The 25,110-nt window shown below is 44.1% G+C and overlaps 1 protein-coding gene across 2 annotated transcripts; it reads right to left on the reverse strand.

Moving 5' to 3' along the window:
- On the reverse strand, positions 1-22,380 carry LOC118233671 (double-stranded RNA-binding protein Staufen homolog 2-like). 2 transcript variants are annotated; one of them, XM_035429497.1, is made up of 15 exons: positions 22,268-22,380; positions 17,839-18,059; positions 17,499-17,629; positions 16,823-16,982; positions 16,517-16,652; positions 11,804-11,963; positions 11,431-11,538; positions 10,619-10,831; positions 9,899-10,036; positions 9,554-9,688; positions 8,983-9,043; positions 8,541-8,809; positions 6,260-6,373; positions 2,297-2,403; positions 1-1,110 (listed from the first exon to the last, which is right to left on the reverse strand). In XM_035429497.1, the coding sequence occupies exons 2-15, from the start codon at positions 18,050-18,052 to the stop codon at positions 1,017-1,019; spliced, it is 2,040 nt and encodes a 679-aa protein (XP_035285388.1). In that variant the 5' UTR covers positions 18,053-18,059; positions 22,268-22,380; the 3' UTR covers positions 1-1,016. The 2 variants fall into 2 exon arrangements, with proteins under 2 accessions (XP_035285388.1, XP_035285387.1); XM_035429496.1 differs by having other exon boundaries at positions 9,899-10,039; positions 22,268-22,379.
- Between the last annotated feature and the right edge of the window lie 2,730 nt (positions 22,381-25,110).

The raw sequence follows: 25,110 nt of genomic DNA on the forward strand, positions 1-25,110 counted from the left end.
TTTTCCACATTGAATGAGGTCATGTTTACTGTATTAGCCATTCAGTAACAGATGGCTGGACATCACACAATGCATCCACAGCAAGGGGGGATTTCCTGGAGTCACAAAAGTTTCACTCTTGGTCTCAGAATGAACAGATTTTAAAAAAAAGACACTTAAGTAACGTAAAGATGGGTAAACACTACACATATAACGGTCTTCTTACATGACCAGGGTGGTGAGAGGTAACCTCATCTTGAAGACCCCACATTCCCCCCTGTAGATAGCATCTTTATATATATTACGTCCAGCTCTTCATGAATTTCATTTAATTTTTTTAGTTTCTATTGTTTTGTTACCTATATGTTGTTGACAGTTTTTTTTCTTCTTTTTTGTACTTGTTTTGCACACACCGTCTGTATCTGCAAGACGTAAGTCCGTACTGACAGATGGATGCTGAATATTAGCGTGATAAAGATAAGCAGGGTGACTAATATGAAGACAACAACTACAACTCACACTGCACTGGCATCGGCTCATTTCAAATACTCAAGCTTCGATATTCATAAAGTAAAATTAAACAGGAAAACAACCAAAATTAAATTACACTAGTTTTTTCTCTATAACTTTTTCGTTTTTCTCAATGACATGATATATATATATATTTGTATATTTTATATATCTATATATATTTTTTTTTACTATACCACAGGGCAACTAACTGGAGAAAGAAAATAATTTTAAAAATCACCTATTAAAAGGGGAAATTGTCTACTTACATTCAGTTCAATTTCCCACAATTTAACATTACCATGCATTGATTCATTCATGTGCTTTATATTTCTTTTGTCTTAACTAAATTTTCTTTGAAAATTAGCGATACGATTTAATGTGTCAGATAGTGTTGTCTTCACATAGACTTGTTTTCACGGTATTTAGTCCTTTTTCTGGTGCACGCCCACTCTCATTGCGCGGTTGACAGCTTCATAAGGACGCGCTCGCGTCCGTCGGCACTTTTTTGGGGGGCGGGGCATCTCCTAGGCGACGACCTTTGAATCTTTGTAGTCCTGAGTGGTAGTGCCTGAGTTTGACTGGGTACTGTCCATTCGGTCACCCAGGTGGTTCCCCTGTCTGGGAGAGAGAGAGAGGGAGAGGGAGAGGGAGGCAGGAAGAAAGGGAGAGAAAGAACCATGTTAATGAACGACGCACTCAAATATAAAATCCACCTCGGAATCAATGGACAACGGACAGATTTGTTTCTTTATTCCCCAATGAAACAGTATTTTACACAAGACTAAGGCGCCATGTGTTTTACACCACAAACTGCTGATCGATGGGGCTCTAAAGTAAAAAAGTTAGCTGAGGCTCCTGTCCTCAGGGGGCAGCAATGTACCCATCAATCAATAAAATAAATCAAATTTTATTTGTATAGCATATTTTACAGCAGTTGTAACAATACACTTTACAGACAACCCTGGCCTAGACCCCCACAGGAGCAAGCCTAAGGCAACAGTGGCAAGGAAAAACTCCCTGTGGCAGATGGGAAGAAACCTCAGAAGGAACCAGGCTCAAGGGGGAAGCCCATCCTCCTCTGGTCGTCTCAGGGTGTTGATTGGCGACAAACATGTCAGTCAATATTACAGTGTTCATAATGTGGCTCAGATGATGGGCACCGTTTGATGCACAATTCCCCGAAACACCCAGGAAGGGAGATATTTGGCCTGGGGCTCCCCCCAAACTCTTCCCTCAATAGGGACCCCACCGGGAGACTGGGCCCCTGAAACCTGCGTGTATCAGTGCTTGCATAGTCCTGCAGCTGCAGTGACTGCGCAGCTCAGCTGAGAGCATCACAGATTCAAAAGTAGCGGCAGTTTCACGGATTTCTCTCCCGACATTAAAAATGTTCCCAATGTTTAACCGCTGACAAGGTTAAATGGAATTCTGGGGAATTTTGCATGTATCCAGAGGAGCGGGAATGAGGCAGGCAATTGTGTCATTTCGGAGGAGAAAATGTGACGAGCCAGAGATAAGCGCAGGGGAATGTGCACTTCACTGCCAATAAACTGATGGTCAGCCAGGGGAAGAATCGCAGATAAGGGCAGACTGATCGTCTGGTCTCTCTCCACCAGGAGTATTCTCCCATCGCTGTGACGCAAGTTTCGGGTTTTACAGTTAGCACTACCGTTACTCACAATAAAAAAAAAAACACCGCAAGCAGCCAAATGATAATAGATCTTAAAACATACTGCGTCAGATCTGACGCGTTGTTATTTTTGGTAATTTTGTTCACTCATCCATTCCTGTTCATAAGACTTACAGTTCTGCTTGCGTGTATTGGTCTCCCGATCCATTCTCCACTTTGATTGGTCCATCCATCAGGTCCAGTCCTTGTTCAGACAGCTGTTTCAAGGCACTTAGAGCAGCCTGTGAGTCACACAAAAACACCAAGAGTGAAAAACAGACACTTATCTCTCTTGTCTGCAAGGTGACCTTGGCGAGAACAACTCTTTTTACAACACTTTCACTTTCCGGTAATGTAATCATTCGGAAAATGTTTTCAATGAATTAACCAGCTTTGGCTTCGGTTCAGTTGTACAGAGTGTGCATCTCAAGCTTTTGGCACAACGCAGTCCCCTCTATATTTCAACCTGAAGCACTCTGAAATTACTCAAACTTTATAAATTCACAGTGACCCGTTAATATTTTCAGTTCAGTGAAATATCACTGAGCGGAACATTTGAAATTACGGTCAATCGGCAAATATAAAACATGCTATTTGTATGAAAACACCTTCATGAAACGCTAAACAAAGGACTGAAGATTTATTGAGATGTTTTCATATTTTTGTTGATATCCATAATAAAATGTCTATATTTTACAACAGGTTCTACAGATGAAAATTACGAACAGTTGAAAGTTTCATAACATTGAGCTTTAAGTGATGTTTTACCAGCCCCAATAGCTTTAATTTGCAATTATTAAGGGACGTGAAAAAGGTTGAAATTTTGAGGAAATCTTATTGTATTTGTGCAGTGTAAAAGCAGGAGTATACCGTAGGGACATTTCCCAGAAATACTGCGATTCTTCAAAATACCAGGAGCTCTGAATAGGGCTTATGCACCTGTTATGGGATCTCCCTAAAAACACCTCACTGAGGAACAACGCGTGTGGGAGGAGGGGCGATCCCTAGATTGTGTTCCCTCTGGGGAAATTCCAGAACACAATGGTTGGTGAAGTGTGACATCACAAAGAGGGGGCAGGCCGGTCAGCCACTCACTGGTCCTGATTACCAGCCTTCTCCCCTTCCATTATTGCAGCTCCCAATGCCGATTAAAAAAGGGCAAGCGAGCGAGGAAAATGACAAGGGAGATCAGGTCTGTATGTCTTGTGCAAGCAGATTCTCCCAAAACAAATGGTACCTTCCCTTGCGGCACCAGGCAGTTGTATGTTGATGAAAAACAAACAAAACAACCAAAAGCCTTTTGGACCCTTCAAGGTTCAAAAGATCCCTCCAAATGCCCGCAGACAACACAGAGAAAAGGGCAAAATGTTCAACAACGGAACACTAAAAAATGGAGTGAAATAGGTCTAATGCATGCTGAGCACAGAATTAGCTGCACATGCTCTGAATCCAGGTTTTATACCCAATTCTTCAAAAACGAACTTTAGTTTTGCTTGTATGCCACATGCTTGCTCACATTTCACTGTTTTAATTCCATTCATCATATGGGAAATAAAATCTATGCTTTATAGAACACAGAGGGGTTGATAGATCCCATTGAAACAACACCAAAACGTGTTATTTCCCTGTCTGATTGGATTAGGAAGCTAAATGTCAAAGTGTATTTCAAACAGGTTTTATATGCAAATGACAAGATTTACAGAATGATTTACCAAGGTTTCCCCTACGGCATGATAACAGAAGCATAAATTTGGTCATTGCATCACCAAATGTCAGAATGCTTTTCTTGAATCTGCTTTTTTCCAGAAGCAAGGATGCTTCTTTGTATAGAAATTAAATGAGTTTCCTTCCTGACTGCATCTCTTTTCACATCACATTATTCATTTTAAGATGCCCTTAACCATAGTTACCATAGTTAAATAGATATTTACAGAGATATTTACAAATGAGACCCTGACTTAAGGGCAAAAGCTTTATTACGCCAAGAACTGAGCCTCCCATATTCAGGATGAAATTCAATAAGACCCGTTAGCAAATGCCACAAAGCTACTCCTTGTATTTCAATGCAGTGCCAGTCACTTGCAAGCATCGAAGCTAAATAACATGAGGATTATTTATGCCCTTAACCAGGGTGTGTACCTTCTGATAGGTTTAACACAAACTGGGGAGACAAAAACAGGAGCTGAATATGGGGCAATTAAATGGATCATGCACTAATCCCATATGCAAATATGTTGTTTTTAAATAATTATATTATCTCTATTTAACAAGGTTGTCATTTACAATATTCCTCTGAAATACTTTATCCACTGAGAAAAGTAACAAGGGGCAGATGTCAATCAAAGTGACGTGTGGACGACAGCGGCTTTCCCGCCGCATCGTGCTCTTCCTTGTTGCGTTTCCAGATTCTATCGCTCCGGCGTTCGTCTTTCCGCTCCGTGTCTGAATGTCCCGGAGGCGCCAAGAAAAACGGAACATCAGCCAGCGCGATTGCGTGGGGGGGGGGAGATTTCCAGAGCCAGTGTCATGGCTCTGTTACGAAAGCAACTCCACATTTCCACCACAGTCAGGGTCAATTCCGTTTCAACTCAGGAAATTTACCGTAACAGGTATTAAATTAATCAACTAAAAATGCCCACGATATCCTGTGGGGATCTTTCAATTAATCGACTGAATGTCCACTTCATTTCCTTAATTTAAGGAATTGACCCAGAACTGATTTCCCAAACCAGCATACTGGATAGATCTGTAAACGTTTCCTCAAACAGGAAAATACTGTAGCATGCAGTTAATTTTTAAATCATCTTTTTTTCTGTCTGTGTCAAGTTGTTATTTAGAGACTGCTTACATTAGATTCTGTACTGAATTATAAGGATTGAAAACTGCTCATGAAGAACCAAAGCCAAACTTCCCAAATTAGTATCTGGCAAAGTGAAGTAAATGAAAAGCCTTACATAAGAGCAATCTAATAAGTGATTTAGAAATACTGAAAAAAGGCACACTAAGCGCATTAATTATGGCTGAGAGACCGGTGTCTTCATTAACACTGAAACCACTGTAACTAAGCACAGCAAAATTCTAAGCCTCTTGAAATTGCTGAGACTTAAAAAGTTGGCGTAATATTTTCTGTTGTTGTTGTTGTTGTTGTTTGTGTTGAGTACCGTTGGCACAAACAGCCATAGTTACGCTTGTTACGCAAGCATTCCACTACGCCAGAAGACGAGTAAAAGCCACCGCATAATTGAATGGCATCCTAAGCCCAGGGTGAGGTGTCTGCCAAGCAAATTAATTAAAATAATAACAACATCTGACAAGACTCCTGCGCTCGCTGTGTGCCAAGTGTTCTCTGAGTTTAGCCAGGGCGGTCAACGAGTGTCTCCAAACACTCAATATTCTCTTTTGGTGGCAGGGTCTTGGTTTGGCCGTGTGTCAAAAGCCAATAAAGCACCTCTATGTGAGGAATGCATTAATGCATTAATGACTAATTAATGATTAACTATCACCAAAGGTACGGGCAGTACCTGCACTGCACAGACACCATTCCCAATTCTGTGAATAGAAGTATGATTCTGATTAGAGATTTTGCAGGAAAAATTGGAAAAATGGAGAGGGATAGCGAGAGAGGGCTTTGGAGGGTAAAATCAAGGGAGCCTCCCATATAAATATTAGATAACAGAATGCGTGAGATTTCCTGCTTGGATGGCCTCACACAATGGAGCCCCTCCAGACTGCGTAACTGGACAAGAACACAGGCATCACAAGGGGATTATGCAGCAATTAATGAAACAAGAAAACTGTAATCCCATCTTGTCTGCTTCAGTACAACTGTTACAAATTCACTAATGGAAGGATAAAAGGACGTCTACCAGAGGAATTTCACAGATTGTTTATGGAAAATTGAATATGGAATAAAGCATGGTTAGGAGTGAGCTACCTGAACAGCAAACTAAGCCTCAAAATTAAAGTCACAAACACATTAAATATTATATTCAAATTAGTCACAAATGTTCAACCAAGGAAGCTTCAATGGCTAGCTTCAACATATCACTAGAAATGTACCTTGTCATGGCTAGTTTCAACACATCAGTAGAAACGTACCTGGTCATGGCTAGCTTCAATGGAGTTTCCGATGCCGTGGAAGGTCATGTGCACAGGTGAGAGGGTCAGGTAGGTAATGTGCTCTTTGCCGTTCTGACCGTCACTGTACTGCACCTGTGCAAAAAAAGACAAGTCTATGTCACATGCCATTCCTTCTTCAAACAACACACATCGCATGAAAACACCACATCACCGTCACGCCAGTCTGCCAGGGCTTCGCTGCACAGCTGTGTCAGTCAAGGCTTGTTGCAAGAAATACAGGAGCACTTCAGTGTACTTCTGTCAACCAAAAACACTCCTGCAGTGGCAAAGTTCTGTGGCTGAGGATTTTAAAGGATACCTACAGTGGTAATTACACATATAAACAAATGTGTACTCATGGAGAGAAGCAATGTTTTCATTTTATCTATTTTTGTGGATGAGTACTTATGGGAGAAGGTTCAGACTCTGCACCCATCTGTTTGCCAGCCGCCCTGTCTCTCCTCTCTCTGTACCACACCACTGCTGGGGTTTTTATTATGTAAATGTCTGTACCCCAGGAGTCCACTGAATGAGATGAAAGCAGAAAATTCCCAGGGAGACGTGCTCTGTCCTTAATTACTGCACGCCTCACTCAGTGCTCTGGGATCAGTCTGGCTACACACACATAAAGGCCAAGCACACGGAAAAAGACTCCACAGACTGATCTGAGGTCAGTTAAGGTGGACTCCCACAACAGTGGTGCTGGTCACCCCCTCAAACCCCCTCCACTGAGCTACACATCAACTCTCTCATCAGATCTGAGGGCCCCATCGAGGCCTGGAAAATGGTATTATGAAACAGTATTTTGTAACACTGTGACATAAAGGCACAGTTCTCGTACACAAGACAAAAAAAAAAGAGATTTCCACAAAAACAGAGAGCACTGCCATTCACTGATCTAGTCACAAGCTGTCAATGCAAATACCTGAACCACATTCTACAGATATTTTGGTTTAATACACAACATACACTTTTGCCTCTTGAATCAATATTGAATATAACGATACACGATTACACATCGTTATACAATGCATATGCCATTTTGCTGATCATGACATTTTTGGCACTGCAAGAACACTTCACATTGCTACAAATTTAAAAAAGTTCTTCCAAATGTATATATATATATTAAACTAGGACAAAATTACTTCAAGCATAATCTTTCATATGTTGTGGTTTAAGTTTCAAAGAAAATTAAAATCACGATTTTAAAAAGCATGTAGTTTGAAACAAACAGATAATAATAATCATACAGTAAATGCACAGCTATTTCCACCTCCAGACCCTGTCTGATTTGTCATGTAGGAAAGAGCAGCTTTAGGGATGAAGTTCATCTTTACGGGCATAGTCACGGCCAGGAATAGATTTTCGGGCTATTCTGGTGTTCGGGTCACAGGGTCATAGGACAAAGATAACAGCCTTCTGGACAGTTTTAGAATTTCCATTTGCTAATGCCACTGATTATGCAAGCAGATACCCTCCTACACGTACACTCAGACCGTGGCTGATGGAATGGTTAAAGTCTGTGGTCAGCCCACCAGCTGCTTGGCCTGTCCCCTTTTCAGGAGGACGTACTGACTAAATGACACACCTAAGCTGCACATGCACACACGCACTGTAACAATTACACACATACACAGATACCCCTCCATCTGCGTACACTAACACAAACGCACACACAAAACACAAAACACGCTGACACACTCTCACGGCTCACATACACTCACACTCACACTCACACTCACTCTCACGGCTCACATACACTCACACTCACACTCACACTCACACTCACACTCACACTCACACTCACACTCACACTCACACTCACACTCACACTCACACTCACACTCACACTCACTCTCACGGCTCACATACACTCACACTCACTCTCACGGCTCACATACACTCACACTCACACTCACACTCACACTCACACTCACACTCACTCTCACGGCTCACATACACTCACACTCACACTCACACTCACACTCACACTCACACGGCTCACATACACTCACACTCACTCTCACGGCTCACATACACTCACACTCACACTCACACTCACACTCACTCTCACGGCTCACATACACTCACACTCACACTCACACTCACACTCACACTCACACTCACACTCACACTCACGGCTCACGGCTCACATACACTCACACTCACACTCACGGCTCACATACACTCACACTCACACGCAGAGAGCAGAGAGCAGAGCCCTGACCGCAGCGCGGGGGCATCAGAGCCGGCTCACCTGGAAGCCCTGGACGCGGGCCAGGTAGTCGAGTTGCTGGGAGGGCTGTATGGAGGTGCAGGTGAGGGCGGGGGCCCTCCCCTTCAGGCCCAGGGCCTCGGCCGTGGGGGACGTCCCGTTCAGCAGCAGCTCCCGGGCGATGGCCGCCGTGCTGCTGTAGAAGGGACCCGCGGGCAGGTAGCTCACTGGGGCCCCGGGGCCCGCCTTGCTCCGACTGGCCTCCATCTCCTGGTAGACGTCTGGAGACAGGTGGAGGAGTCCCTTTTGACCTGGGGGGGGGTGGGTGGGTGTTGGACATATTTTGGAGTGAGACGCTCACTTTCTGAGGCCGAGTTCCGAGTGGCGTTTATCAATGCATGTAATTAACAGGTGGACCTTGTTCCTGAATAGCTGCCTTTTTGACATTAAGAAAAAGATTTCAAAGGAAGAAAAAGCTGCTCACTGTTGGGTGTGGTTTCAGGAAATGATGTCTTTTGTCCGTTCCAGCCTTTGTTGTCCACCAGCTGTGAAATTAACCATGGTGACATAATGCTGAATCAGAGCTACAGAGATACATTTAATATAATGCAATTATAGAAACAAAAGAATATTTAATAGCATGTCCTACTGTTCCTATTGTGTCAAGACCATCAAAGGCAAAGAAAGAACCATGACTGTTAGAATACTAAGCTACATAACTAATAGCAGTCCTCTGACAGGTCCAAACAGGCCAATCAGAGCTCATTACATGTAATTGTGTGCATTACCTTAAAACAACAAGGTGTAAGATCGTTTTAACCTCAGATGGCTTGTGCTTTTCAGGCCTCAAGAGGAACAGTTAATTGAGGTGTGATGTAGGGTCATTGCATGGAAGACACCCAGGATGATAAATAAAACAAAAAAATAAACATGTCCTTAGAAACCACCCTGCCACCCCGCCCCTACCCAGCCACCTCCAGCTCCATCCTGACAGCTAGAGGCCAACCCAATGAAAGCGATGAGTAGCTGATGAGAGGGATGGGAATATGAGACACCTGTTCTGGAATGCTCTGCGTGGGGGACGTGGACGCCTTGTAGCCCAGCTGGAGCAGCATGGCCTCGGCCGCATTCCTCTTCGACACTTTCTTATTGGGTCCTGTTCCGGTGGCCACCTCGTTCCCCACCTTCACCTGTATGGATCGACGCACATAAGCACAAGCACCACACTTGACCCCGCCTCTGTAACAGTTACCTGCATATAACTGGCCGCTTCGTGCGATTGGCTAGTTAGTCGGCTAGAGCTAAGTCACTGCGTGTGTTTGGCTGGCTTTGGCTATCTGTCTGTGATTGGACACCAGCGCGTGAACGGCCATTTAAGAAGTGTGTGATTGGCTGGTTACCTGCATGATGAACTCTCTGCGTCGGGGCATGCCTCTCTCAGACAGCAGGGTATACTCGGGCTCTTTCTCCTTCTTGGCCTGCTGGATCTGCGCCAGGCGGCTGATTGGGTTCATCCCCTGTCCGTACTCTGGCCCCGCCTGCTGTTAAAGACACGCCCCCGATTAGCACCCACACGTGCCACCAGAACCCAAACAAGGCAAACTTACCACACATGCTACCGTCAGCTCACCTCATACACAGGGGTTACAGTACAAGGCAATCTCACAAGTCACCCTCACCACAATGTCACCTCTAGTGGAAACCTCACCTCAGATACTCCCGTCACCATTAGTTCTAACCTTCCATATGCACTTGGTTCTAACCTTCAGAACAATCTGGGTTTTAACCTTCAGCATGGTCTTTGTTTTAATACTCAGAATGCTCTTGGTTCTAACCTTCAGAATGGTCTTGGTTCTAATCTTAAGAATGGTCCTGGTTCTAAGCTTCAGCATGTCCTTGGTTCTAACCATCAGAATGGTCTTGGTTCTAAGCTTCAGCATGGACTTGGTTCTAACCTTCCGAACGGTTTTGGTTCTAACCTTCAGCATGGACTTGGTTCTAACATTCAGCATGGTCTTGCTTCTAACCTTCAGAATAGTCTAGGTTACCTTTGGTACAGTATTGGCTCAAATCTCCAGTTTGGTCTTGGAAATAACCTTCAGAACAATCCAGGTTCTCACCTTCAGAATGGTCTTGGGTCGTTTCTTGAAGTGCAGTTTGGGTTTCTCCACCACGGGGAGGAAAGGCAGTTTCTTCAGCTCCTGCAGGACGGAGAGCGCCGCCCGCTTTTTCGACAGCTTCTTGCTGTTCCCCTCCCCCTCGGCCGTGAACTCGCCCACGGTCACCCGCGTAAGGAAGCTCTTCATGTGAGGGGGACCGTTCTCCTTAAGAACCTGAGGATGGTAAGCAGTAGAAGCCAGTCTAGTCAAAAGTGTAGCATTGACATAAACTGGTCTGTCTAGACATAACTGCTACGGCACTAAAACTTCAGGCTCTGAGCTTGTGTTAATGAACAGTTAAATAACACACAAAAAATATGCCGTTTCATTTTAGTGCGTGCTCCCTGCTTATTTTATCTGCAGCTTCAGTGCTTGTACATCACACAGTTATGAACGTTTCTTTTCTTTTTTGAAAGTCTGTGAAGAATGACCGCCATTCTGCGAGCTGCATAACCTTACTGACATATGTTAGACATTAGCTAAAATAAATAGCTGTCTAGCTTACACATACATAACATTGGGATGAATTTAATTATTCAATACTTATATTGTACTACGTGGCTACATGTCTTAAACCGATCCATAATGTAAAGACTTTACTATTCAGACATGTTCCCACATAGTGTGTCCTCAGTCACAGACTGTATTTTAAGGGGCCTTGAAAAGAAAAGGTTTGGAATCCCATAGGTGAGAGTATGATTGCACTTTCTCTGCAGCACAGCTAGAAATCTTCTGTTATTTTTTGGTTTAGTTTTTTTCGGTTTCGGTTTTACCTCAAAATTGACGGGCAGGTTCCTCTTGAGGGCGATCTCATACACCAGGCTGATCTCCGACTTGCTGGCATCGCTGTTCTCCTCCGCCTCCTTCTTCTCCTCCGGGCCCTGAAATGGATGGGGTCACTTTGACAAGGGTTTCGAAATGCATTTCCCCGCAACAAAGCACGCTCTTCCTATTCAAACCTCCTCCTTCTCAAATCAATCAAAGCACAAATCAATATCGCTTAAAAGCCACGCAAGTGCCCAGGAAATTTTGAGACGGACTATTATATTTGGGCTACTCGCGCCATTTAATGCACAAAATTTCTGTGAAAAAGATCCCAGGGAGCTCAGAAGTAAGGACGTTAAAAGGAGCTGTGGGAGGAGCTACCTGTGGGGCCTTCTCTGGGATTGGCTTGTTGCGCAGGACCTGTAGGGCCTTCATGGCGGCGTTGTGCCTGGCGGCTTGGCGGGTCCGGCCCTCGCCGATGAACTCGTTATTCCCCACCATCAGCTGCACGTAGAAGATCTTGGGCACGGGGTAATGGTACCTGGGAGTGGGACACAAATCCGAATGGGGAGGAGGGTGGGGAGAATAAAAACCTAAAAAGCTTGCAAATTGTACGTCGGTACAGTTTTTAAAACATTTTAAAAGAAAAAGAAACAATAGAAGTATAAATGCATGCTATATGTTACAAAGCATTATATTTATGTCATGCATGTTATAATGGTCAAAATAATCTGTGCATATGGTCCAACTACACTCAATAGAGAATATGTACATAAAAAATCCACACATTTATACAGTTGTTTATATTTGTAAATTAGGTCAGTTTTAAAAAAGAGATCCACCTCAAAGTAGAACAGCTTACGCCTGTTCTAACACAATTGTTGTCTTGCAAATGAATATGTTACGCAACGCATTAAGCCATTCATTAAAATAATTACTAGACAACAGCAGAGAAATCCAGTATAGGCTTACCGCTCAAGCATGAAGATACGCCATTTCACAATTAACACCACCAAGATAAAGATCTACAAAAGACTCAACACCATCCGGGAGAACAACAGTCAAATGAGAACTTCATCATTCCGTCATAAAACCTCCAGGACTTTTTATGAATATATTACATAAAGAGAGGTCTCAAATTATAATCCTGCTCTCGCTAAAACACAAATGCAATAGTTTTTGTCTTTTTGTACAGCGCTGCCACTGTTGGTGTGTGCAAAACACTGTTACAGTCATTCTTTGTCATAGTCTGAGAAAGATTGTGGGGTCTTATTGCCACCAGTTGATTAAGAAAAAGCACACAACAGTATGGCTTTTTCCCCCCACCAAGGACCGTACATGGCAGGAACTCCAGGCACATGTGTGGACAAGCATTTGTCTGGAAGTAACTTCTAGCTGGACATCGGGGAAGTGGATTATAAGCGCAATGTTAGACTTGTGAAACAGGAAGTTTTCTGGTCTCGTCTCCACTTCCTGTCTCTTATCTATGATTCCTGTTTCCTGCCTCTACTTCCTGTCCATTATCACTGTCTATTCAGTCTGCTGTCTCAACTACCAGTCTTCTCAAGGAGTCCCGTTTCCTGTCTCCATATCCTGGTCCTTTTTGACGCATCCTGTTTCTGGTCTCAGACACAGAGAAGGGTCTAGGTGCCTCTTCGCTGTTACACAATCTTGGAAGGCCGAATTTCCTGTGGAACGCCCACAGAGGCCCTGCCCATGATGTACGGGAAGTGGCTGAGAGGAGTGGGATGGGACCCCAGCAGGACCAGCCCAATAACCATTGACCAGAAAAATCAGGAGAACACTGGATGTCTTCATGACTTACCTCCTGTGGGGTTCCTGTCTACGCTACAAAGGGATTTTGTTTGAACTCCCCCTTCATTCCTGACTCCAAAATAAATACACAAACCCTGAAGTGCTAAAGTTCCATTGCACCAAGCAACTGAGGATGTTTCCTGAGGCTAGAGGAGGAAGGTGGACAAAGGGCTTATGAAACATATATGATACAACATCTACCCATGATGCAACAGTACTCACCACCCCCAACTGTCACCACTGAACATATTCAACACGCATACACGTACAAAGCCTGATGATTAAAATGGCCCCTGCTTCTGAAGGTTAGATAAGTGTGAAAATGAGGTCTGTTTTTTCAGCCTGAAATGTGACCGAGCCCCATCGGTCCAATTAGCACCACCAAACCCAAAACGGCGGTCGACTGCCTACCTCAGAGCTGCTTGTCCTCGACAAAGAAAAGGGGGACACGTCAGAAGCCCTGAGAAAAAAAACAACTGCAGCCGGCTTGATAATTGAAACAGTCGTTACAAAACCACGGGAATCTCGCAATTAAGTTCTCAGTCGAGATGGTTATGTAAAAACCCGCCTTCAAAGATCCCCCCTTCCAAATGAGCGGGGTGACAAGCCACAAAAAAGTCTGCCACCTCATTTAAAATCGACTCAAATGAAAGGCTTTTTCGATGCAAAGATGTCTTTGGTGCTTCACGATCAGGGTTTAACACACACAACTGGAGCTGAAAACATTGTTATGCCTTCTGGAAGAAAAAGACTGTCAGTATTTCAATGGAAACCAGGGAAAGAGCATGATTGGCTGTGAACATAACACACATTATAGGACAATTCCCCTCGTATGTTTTAGTATACTTATACCACCAAACAAGAGGCCTTCTGCAAACACATGCAAAACAAATATAAAAAGTCTTCGACATTAATCAAAGAATCAGTTTTGCTCTCAAGATAAATGATCTATGCCTCAATGTAACTGGACATACTCAATTAATATTCAATCTTGTGTGTTATTTACATGTTAAAATATGATACATTTCCACCAATCTGCATTCGTAATGTACAATTCACAGTTACTCTGACTGTGGCCAAGACTGGATTCACCACAGACCCATCTTCAGGTTGGCAGTGTACATTCAGATAATTTGTCTCATTAATCTGGGTGGCACTTTTGTGATTACAGTGCAATTTTGGTGTTTTTGCAAACCGGGAGCTGCTTCACCTGCCACCAGACAGCGAGTCAATGCGAGGACTTGACACCCCTGGCCCTTAGATTAGAAGAATAGATTTTTGCGGAGTAAGGGGCCGCAGCAGGCTCCTGTCTGGAAGACTGCCTGCATTTTTCTAATCATACCAGATGATATAGGCCTGCTCCTTTTGCAGGTCACTGCAGGAATTCAACGCAAAGGGTTTTCATTATGAACACACAAAAAAGGCGCGACTGAGACTGACGTATAGCTGCTGCATGTGTAACTGCGTGAGTGCACCAGCCCCAGTGTAGCTTCCATCTGAGAGAGCATCGCTGCTGGGGAACACCAGTCTCACAAAAGGAAAGTCTGGCGCACCAACCAACATTTCATTCACACTCATCGTGTTGTGTGTCTTCGCAGTTGGGTGTAAGCCAAGTGCCTAAAATCATTAATTATTTTTATTGGAAAGTTGCGTTGTGCTGGATTCAGGAAACGGACTTCTCGTTTAGGCATTTAGGCCTAAGCACTGAGTACGAAATTTTATATGATTCATACCATCATCATCACCTTTAAGTTAGCGCAGATATTCAAATGGTCTATCAGCATGAGTCTCATAAACTTTCCCCAGACGATGACAAAGTCGAGTGCTCAGAACAGTCTGCAACACAAATTCTTGAAAGCAGACTTATTGTGAGTAATATCTTTGAACTATTACATGGTCTTTCTCAATGGAGAAGGAGGCCTGATAAGACTCAGAGAAGCTTCTGGAATCACATGACGCAGATTCTGGTTGGACATTCCAACAGGTGTTCCACTCACAGTGGAGACTGGGGCTCTGTTTATGACATCACATAAACGGAGGCCAAATGAATTACATCATTCTTGAGAAAGTGCTTAGCCCAAGAATCATTAATCAGAGACCGCACATTCTGTAATCTTCCCTGGCTCCCAGTCAGGGTTAGAAAAGACAGACGATGAAGCATGTCCAATTATCAGTGCCAGACAGGAAGTAAATTAAACATGGAAATAAAGTTACCAGCTTTGTTCCAGTTTTGGCAGCAAAAACACCCCATCTTAACCCCTGAGGAATTCTGGGGATGGAAGAGTCATTGTACTTTGAACAGTCTGCCTGAGCAAACATCATCTAATATGATAAAACAGGTCATGAAGGAAATGGAAATCCAGGAGGATTATGAAAATAAAAAAGCATATAAATATGTATTTGGATCTCAGCAATTCCTGTAGTACCAATATAATCATGTAATTATAGAAAGAATACAAGGATGGCAACACTTTGTGTTTCCATTCAGTCCGCTGGATCAAATCATCTGAACCCTTTCAGTTCCTAACTTTACCAGCGACAAACCTTACTTTCCAACTGACCAAGAAATATCACTAACCTCACCACAACAATGAACATCCTTAAATCATTACCATCCCATTATGGCCTAAAGAGTGTTCATTCCATGCTGCTCCCAACTCAAAAAGTTTGCCAAGGACGTGCTGCCCTCAAGTGGTGAAACATGAAACTGTTTAATGGCTGCTCACGACACCATATACCAAAAGCAGATGTCAGTTTTTTACATCTATATTCCCTTCGGCAGGAAGCACGTAATTTACTTCTTCAAGCCTCTTAAAAGCTTCTTCTTTTGGACAAAGAAAATTATTGACTCCCTCATAACACTCATAAAAATGAACCACTGGTACTGAAGATACATTTGGGAGTTCTTTGTGTATCCACTGCCTTAGAGTAGAACACATCTACAGTGAACAAAAAATTCACTATGAGAATGGAATCAAATGCAAACGACTGTGCAATCTGAGCATTTGCTCTGATTATGTGAAAAGACACATAACATCACAGACACTGAGACCAAGGCTTCCTTTAACTTCAGGAGACATTTTATCCACAAGAAGCTTAATCCGTGCACACCACTATTTAATCTCTATTACTTTTTCACAAACACGCAAGAAAGGCCCCGATTGGTCAGTTCCTCCAGGCAAACAGAGAGCACGATTCAACCTTCAGGATCTACAATATCTGGGAGATGATATATCACCATTGCACATAGAGCATCTGGTGTAATGTTTGGCTGGTTACCTCTGGTTGAACATTCCTCTGAAGTTGTAGTTGGCCCTGTAGTTGGGCATGGGTTTTGGGTCCAGCGGCCTGTAGATAGCTGGCTCCCCTCTCTTCATAGCCAGCCCATTAAGCTCCACTGTAGGGGTGATGCTACCTGTGACACACAGAGAGAGAGTGAGCACATCCCTGTCTTCCATAAGCAATAAACACACATCCTGGCAACCCTCATTCCCATCTCTAATTAAAGATACTCATGTAATCTGGCAGCGCTTTATCCACAAATAACATTCTCCTACAATCTGGCATCTATGCGCAGTGCTGCACCTGGGTTGCTGTTGAGTTCCATTTTGGGGGAGCGTGGGGAGGGCCTGGGTAAGTTGGTCTCAGTCAGGGCTTTGAAGGCGGTGGAGTGCTGGGCCTTTTTGATGCTGGTCCCCTCAGCCTCCCAGGTCTGATCCGCCAGAGCCAGCTGCACTGTGAAGATCTGTGGGCAGTTCACACCGTTACTGCCTGAATTCCACCTGCACACCATCACAGCCCCAATCCACAATCACACCATCACCACCCCAATTCTACCATGAACACCTAAATTCCACCTGCATACCGTCACCACCTCAATTACACCATCAAACCATCACCACCCCAATTCCAGCTTCAGGCCTTATGTATCTGGGGGGGGGGGGGGGATTTACTTAAGGTAACAACACTTGATCAAAGAAAGTGGTACAAACAATTGGCTTGGCTGGAACCAGCTCCCTTTGCACGTTTGCACAACATTCCACAAATCTGGCCTTATGATAGATAGTGCCTCATCTAGGATTCAAGCCTGCAAACTTCTGATTAAAAGATGTCCCATTTCCCCTCACACCCATACCAAAACTGCCACTGCAGCCACCAGTCAGCTTTTATAAAGAGGGAATCCTGTGCCATGTTTAGCCTCCTTGAGGCTCAAGGTCAGCCTTGTGAGACAGGAAGTGGGGAGTCTGCTGCAGGCGCGTACCTTGGCGTGGGCTGGCCCCCGTTCGTTCAGGAGTTTGTACTGGGGCTGGATCCTGTTGAAACGGGCCAGCTCATTGACCAGGCACATGGGAGTCTTCTCTTTAGGGTTTGCCATGTAGTCCAGGGGTGAACCTGCAGGTAAAGAGGGAGGGATGGAGAGAGATGATTTGGTAGCTCTTGACTCACCCTTACCTGGCAGATATATACCTCTGTATTGTGTGCATAGCTACTTACCTTGCAGATACATATATACCTCGGCACGGTGTGCATAACTATATAGGTCATTGTCAGTCTGCTCATTGACACCTCTGTAAATCATGCGTAGGAATGGCCAGCATTACCTGGCGGGTTTGTGCAGGGCTTTGTGAACACAGCGGACTCCACAAAGCCGGGTCCCGGGCTGAGGCAGGCGGGCGCGGGAGGGGGCGGCCCCGTGCCGTTGACGGACGGCTGCAGGCCCATGGGGCCCGGGCTGGGCGCGGCCGCGGAGGGGGCCACAGGGGAGTGGCCCGACGCCGACACGGGGGCGGCCATCTGCACTTTCACTTGTGCCATCCTCTACCTGCCGGGACGACGCCCAAAATCACGGCCAGCTCTTCTACGCACTTTCACAGTTATACACCACACACGGCTCTCTCACATCGGAGACTCACTACTACCGGCTTGGCTTCTTGTGCATTTTCCTGCTTCAAGCGAAGATGCTTTTAATCAAACGACATTGACAGGATGTAAATAATGACCAATGCAGGGCTGCATTCAAGATGAGGAAAAGACTTGCACAAAAGTCCTGTTAAACGCTGGTCTACAGCGACCCCAGCACTGTGCTGAGGTCGTTCTTTCATCTGGAAGTCATGAATTTAAAAATCAACATTATCTCCCGGCCAGATCTGCTGCTGGTCTATGGGCGGGAATGGCGTGAACAATGAGTCTTTGTGCTGGTGAGATTTGCTCATTGTCAGTCCGTCTGAGCTCAGCGTCATATAAGGGAGTCACATCGTCTGTGCAGCAGGAAGAAAGTGAGGGCCTTTCAGCACAGGAAGATCAAACACGCCCACTCACACGCGCACTCTCTCTCTCACTCACTCACACATATTTCTCACTGGGTCAGAAGGGGGCAGTTTTCCCCTCTGGTCAAATAAAGAGTGCTGTAAGACGCAGCGTTTTTTGGATGAGATGTTAAACTGAGGTCCTGACTCGCTGTGGTCATTAAAGATCCCATTACACTTATAGCAAAGAGTAGGTGGGTGTTCCCTGGTGTCCTGGCTAAATTCAAACTGCCACCTAATCACCCCCCAGTTTAATTTGTTAAAAATTGTTCTGACACTCTCCACCTCAGCAGATGTGTGATGAGCGTTCTGGTGCAAAATGACTGCCATGCATCACCCAGGTGGGTGTTTCACATTGAAGGTGGCAGAGGAGAGTTTCCCCCTTATCGATGTAAAGCACCTTCAGTGTGAGAAAAGCGTTATATAAATGCAATAAATTATTTATCATTATAATTACTCACTCCCACTCTTAGTTGCACCCACAAATGACACAGTTATCTCACAAGGCCTCAGTCAGAATTAGGCTAGCAGTTACTCAGATTAGTGCAGACTAAACCCAACCACAATCTTTTACCACAACCCAGCACACATTTCTGTCACATTATAGAGGGTAAAGGGGTTGCAAAAAGGTCATTAAGTAAATGTATTTGAATGGGGGAGTATTGTTAGTTATGTTACTGGAGACTACTGGTGATTAGGAGACTATTAGGCCTACATGCTATTTTCATTACTACTTCCTGGTTCAAGGGCCATCATTTTACCTACAATTTTTTGTTTGTGTTGGCCTCTCCCCTGCTGGTATCTACCTCTACCCCCTTCTGGCCACACCCCCCAGCTGGCACTGCCCAGTCCCCCTATTGACACTGGCCACACCCTCTGCTACCAACCGATTCTTTGAGACCTTGTGCATGTGTCTCTTGTTTTTTCCCCCCTGATATATTCTCTTAATCTGGAATGCACAATGCATACTCTCACATTCATCACTACAACCTTCTCTGTGACTTCCAAAGAGCACAGACCACTATGTGGTCTATTCCAAAGCATGCAATGCCACACTGCTGCTGCTTTTGACTCCACTGTACCCTAGTTAGGCTCACGGTGTGTTGGAGGACGACACTTCATGTGCATGTAGTGCAGGCAGTCTGTGGGCTTCCAATTTACCAGATGGGGTCACTGATGCGTGATGCGTCACCGACCTCTCACCAAATAAAATTAGTATTTTCCATCACGCAGGCATTTAGCAGACGCTCTTATCCACAGCGACACATAACAGACATTCTTTCACACACTATCCATTTACACAGCTGGATATTTACTGAAGCAGTTCTACTTAAGGGCACAACAGCAGCGAACCTGCAACCTCGGAGTTAAGAGCTCAGTTCCCCACCCAACATGAAACACCGTTGCCAAAGAAACTGATCTATATATGGGCTAAAGTAAATTATGGGACGCACTGCAGGACTGCCAGCCCTGTCACAGTCCAGATTAGATACTAAGACCATGGGGCCCCTTAAAACACTAGAGAAGTGCCTCAACAGGCCTCATTCATTCAGCAGCCTATCAGGTTTGTTTTTAAGGCATTTTAGTCCCAGTTTTTTTCCCTTTTCATTACTCCTTTTCTCCCAGTTTGAAATTTGGAATTTGGCATTTGAAGGCCTGCTTCTTTCCTGAAACTTCCTCCAGAAATTCAGACTCTTTGCCATGGCACATACTGCCAGCTGCCACTTCCTCACACCACCCCACCCCCCTCCGCTGTCCAGCTGGGCTGCACAGATGTTGCATTGAAGGAGTACATTTCATACGCAGCTCGTGCAGCCGGACTGCACATGCCCAGTTGACAGGCGGAGTCACAGCTGTGCATGGGAAACCCTGCCAGCACCACTCCAGTGCACATCCACAAGCTGGAACAGTGAACAGGAGGTGCCAACCAACCTGACCCAGCTCTCTCGAAGGCCTCACCTGCCACAACTAGTAAAACCTATTTAGATTTTTACTGTCGTCCTGAGGAAAGTTAAGGATCACTGTTATTATATTACATTGTTACTCAATGTACAGTCTCACAACCGACTGGGCTCTGGAGGGCAGGCCATAGCATTCTCCGGGCACAACAAAACTGCACGACTGATACAAAAAGGGGGAAAAAAACTATACATCCTGGTGTGCCGTTCATGCAAAATTATAGGCGAATGTACAAATGCATAGACAGATTATATGGGCTATGTGACATGCCCCACCAAAGCACAACTTGGCAGATGTCGTATCTGCCATCTATATAGTTAGATCAAACCCAGTTGTTTGAAGGCCCCTTTTTTTCTTTCTTTTTTTTACATTACCACTAACGGGCCCAACTCTGGCAAATTCCATTTTGACTTTGAAAAGGACAGCGAAGAGACGCAGAATAAAGAATTCTGTAAACAGCACCAAACTTGTGAGAATGAGCAGTCTGAAGGTGCGGAATTAAATGCACAGAAAACAGATAGCCACATGCCATTCCCAAGGCAAGGTCACAGGTCAAAGTTCAAGGTCAACAGATGATTCTGCAACAACACCCCCCACAGCCAGAACCCTTAGAAATTGGTTAGCAGACATGAATTACATGTGTCCTGAGTGTAAAAAGACAATTAGCAACCTAATTCAGAAATTATATTTGCCGAGTGGTGTACTGCAGAAATACACCTTTAAAAATATAATCAGAGGACAGTAACAGAATAGTTTAAAAGAGGTCACAGATGTTTGTTATTACCTAAGATAATATAACGTTAATATTATGGACATTTGGATTTTTTTTAAATAGATTTTTTTGCAATCCAATAGCACAAAAGATTACTTTGGTAAGTCAGTTATGTAAAATAGTATTGCATTCTTCTGCTGATGTCATCACATCTACGCCTTTGCTGGTTCCGAAAAAATGTAGCCAGCTTGCTAGTTTTGTAGAGATTATTCGCGATAGCTGGGTGATTTTTTAACGTTCAAATCTGGGCAAATGTGTTTTGGTGCTCTCGTTTTAAACAAGGTGAACGAACACAATTTTTCCAGGCTACCCAACTGAGTACATAGCACTGTTCATTAGCTATGGCCAAGTTACAGTATGCACTGCGACCCAACAATTTGGGTCGTTGCTCACACACGTCCTTTCGACTATATACATTTTTCATTGCAAGCGACCGAGCTAGAACAGAACGATCACAATGCTTGCGCAATACTACTCTAAATAAACAAACGCACCTCAGCAAGAAGTGGCATTTCTGAATAAATCTGAGCGAAACTCGCCGGCAAGCTTAGCAAGCAACATCATCCACTGGAATTGTGTACCGGCTCATTCGCTGACTTGACAGCAGCATTCGGTTGAGATTCTGATGTGCAATCCTTTTTACGATGCATTGTTAGCAATTACTTTACCTCACTGTGGGAAACTGTCAACAAATGCACATTCACAAAATAAGTATATGCCGTTATATCAGCGTAAACTGTGACATTTAGCTAACATAGTACTGTTACATAGCTAACTTGCTGGTTAGCTGGCTAAAAGCGACATCATGGCTGAAAATCAACCAAACACCACACTCCACTTGCATCTTCCAACCCCCTCGGTTTCATCCTCCATTTACGAGTCGTCTGGATTTTAACATACTCTATCGACAAAACAATACAATGCTGCTGTATTTACAGGAATCGTTATACCTTTAAATGCAGTGTGAATGCACATTCAATGACAATATTTTACCTTTTTTCGAGGGACAGACCCCAGTTACACCTCCAACATTGGCAAACACTAAAGAGAACTGATAGGCTGCAGGAGCAAACCATTATTTGCTTTAACGATTTGACTGAAGAATTCCTTAAGTTACCAGAAACACGAAAACAGAAAATAGTAAATTATGCTTACTATAACACTGAAAAGGAACAATACTTAATAGATGCATGTCTATTATACAACTGCGTGAAAACAGGGAACTAACACCCCTTTAGAAAATACGAATGGTAAAGTCGGGTTTCCTTCTAGTGAAAGTGGACAGTTAATATAAATGAGTACTCTCGTACTTTAGTGATAATGGAATTTATGATTTTGTGAAGCCTGCTGTTTAGTATTAGATTTTAAATGGAACACTCTCATACAAATGAGATTTAATATTTCCTCTGAAATAGGGCGAAAATTCCCATCCTGAAATCAGAAGCAGATGTGTATGAAGCCTGTCAAGCTAATTACCATATTGCTTGCGAATCTGTAGGTTGTCAACAGTATAACGAGGAAAGCTCAAATTCTCGCTCACTCGCACATTTTGATGATGCAACCTATACTGTGTCCCAAACGCATTTGTTTGACTGCGATGCCCAATCGTCAAATACGCAATATCTGGGGAAACTCAAAGGGCATTCGAGGTCTTGGCTAACGGCGTGGCGCTATGCCCCAAACATAGTAACAGTGCATGAAAAACCGTGCGCAATTGCCACACCGAAATATGAACAGCGAAGTTCTTTAACGTGACCAGCATTATATCGTCTGTTTTCAAGTAATGCATGATATTGAAGAATTTTGGCCGGTTTTTTTGTCTTATCGGTCTTGAACTGGATGGATGAGCTCTGTTTCATACAAATGAGACAAATAAGACGTATGGACTTGATAACATTGATGCAGTGCTGTATTACCTGAATAATTGATGCAAACAGCTCTTCGTCTTTCCAGCAGGGGGTGCTGTGCCTGTTACACATAGAGAATAGCTTCACCTGACGAGACCCCGCTACCTGCTAGTGCCTCCTTAAAACGAGATAGCTACATTATACACGAACGTATATTTTACATATCAGTCATATAAACTGAGCCTGTGAGTTCGATTTAATTATAAAAGGAGGGGCAAACGAGAATAAAACAAACGTCAATGGGTACATGCACATCAGTGTATGAAAGGAGCATTGCTGGTAGACAATCCCCGACAGTGAATATTCTGTGCAGTTCCTGCCCCCTTCTGGTTTGAGCCGGTGAGGTAATGTCGTGTGTGATCTTTCAATTTTTCATCTTTTCATCTATTAATTTGTGCCGTTACTTCCATTTCTGCGTGCCCAAATAAATTATGCGTCAATAATAAATTGTTCAGTATTTAAACATATATAACGTAGGCCTACGCGCGTGTGGTTTGTTAAATCCCAAGTTCTTTATTAAAATCTCACGAGTTTTCAAGTCGAAACAGTATGAACATCAAGATACTTAAGTGAACTTATTGGGCCCCCAAGAAACATCATTTTGTTTCCTGGACCTGTACTTAGATCAAACCAATGTCTTGCCATTCAAGTATGATAAAGATACAAAAACCAGAGGTGGAAGTCCAGGGGTCAGAACGTAAAAGTCTTGTCGTGTTTCCTTCCATTACATTACATTACATTACAGGCATTTGGCAGACGCTCTTATCCAGAGCGACGTACAACAAAGTGTATAACCATAACCAGGAACAAGTATGACGAAAACCCTAGAGAGAAGTACCGGTCCAAGTACAGGGAACAACCGCATAGTTCAACTTGGACCCTGATGGTTAAACTGATTAACACTAACAACGAGAACGGCAACAACGCAATCTATGGAAAAATAAAAATAAATAAAAATACAATTAGTCGTTAAGACAGGCGCATCGACTAAGTCACCTATGAAACAGCTGCCTAGTTACAACCCTAAGTTTTAGTCATTTACAGGGGGGAAGGGAGGGATGGGGAGAGGTGCAGCCTGAAGAGGTGGGTCTTCAGTCGTCGTTTGAAATGGGTCACAGTCTCAGCTGTTCTGACCTCCACAGGGAGGTCATTCCACCATCGTGGGGCCAGAACAGACAGGAGACGTGTTCTGGAAGTGCAGGTGCGAAGAGGGGGAGGTGCTAGGCGTCCTGAGGTAGCAGAACGGAGGGATCTGGCTGGCATGTAGGGTTTGAATATCTTGTGAAGGTATGCTGGGGCTGATCCCTTGACTGCCTGGTATGCTAGGACCAATGTTTTGAATTTGATGCAAGCTATAACAGGCAGCCAGTGGAGGGTAGTGAGCAGGGGAGTTACGTGGGAGTGTCTGGGGAGGTTGAAGACCAGACGAGCCGCAGCATTCTGAATGAGCTGCAGGGGTCTGGTGGCAGATGCCGGTAGTCCAGCCAGAAGAGAGTTGCAGTAGTCCAGGCGGGATAGAACCATTGCTTGGACCAGGAGCTGGGTTGAGTAGGTGGTGAGAAAGGGGCGGATTCTGCGGATGTTGTATAGGAAAAATCTGCATGCCCGGGTTACTGCTGCAATGTTGTTGGAGAGGGACAGCCTGTTGTCCATCATCACTCCGAGATTCTTGGCGCAGGGTGATGATGTCACTACGGTGTCCCCTAAGGAAATGGAAAAGTCGAGGAGGGGAGAGGATAGAGCAGGAATAAAGACCCCACCCATGAACTCATTTACTTTCTGAACCTGGATATTCCACCGCTGGATAAAAGCAGTCTATTTAGGTAATCATTGGCAAAATTGTGGAATAGTTCATTGCTAATGTTGTCGATTGCTATTTATTTTAGCCTTTCAGCAATACTAACAGGCCTAGAAGAATAATAAGGTTAT

This window comes from Anguilla anguilla, chromosome 8 (assembly GCF_013347855.1).
Source record: "Anguilla anguilla isolate fAngAng1 chromosome 8, fAngAng1.pri, whole genome shotgun sequence".
Classification (NCBI taxonomy): Eukaryota; Metazoa; Chordata; class Actinopteri; order Anguilliformes; family Anguillidae; genus Anguilla; species Anguilla anguilla.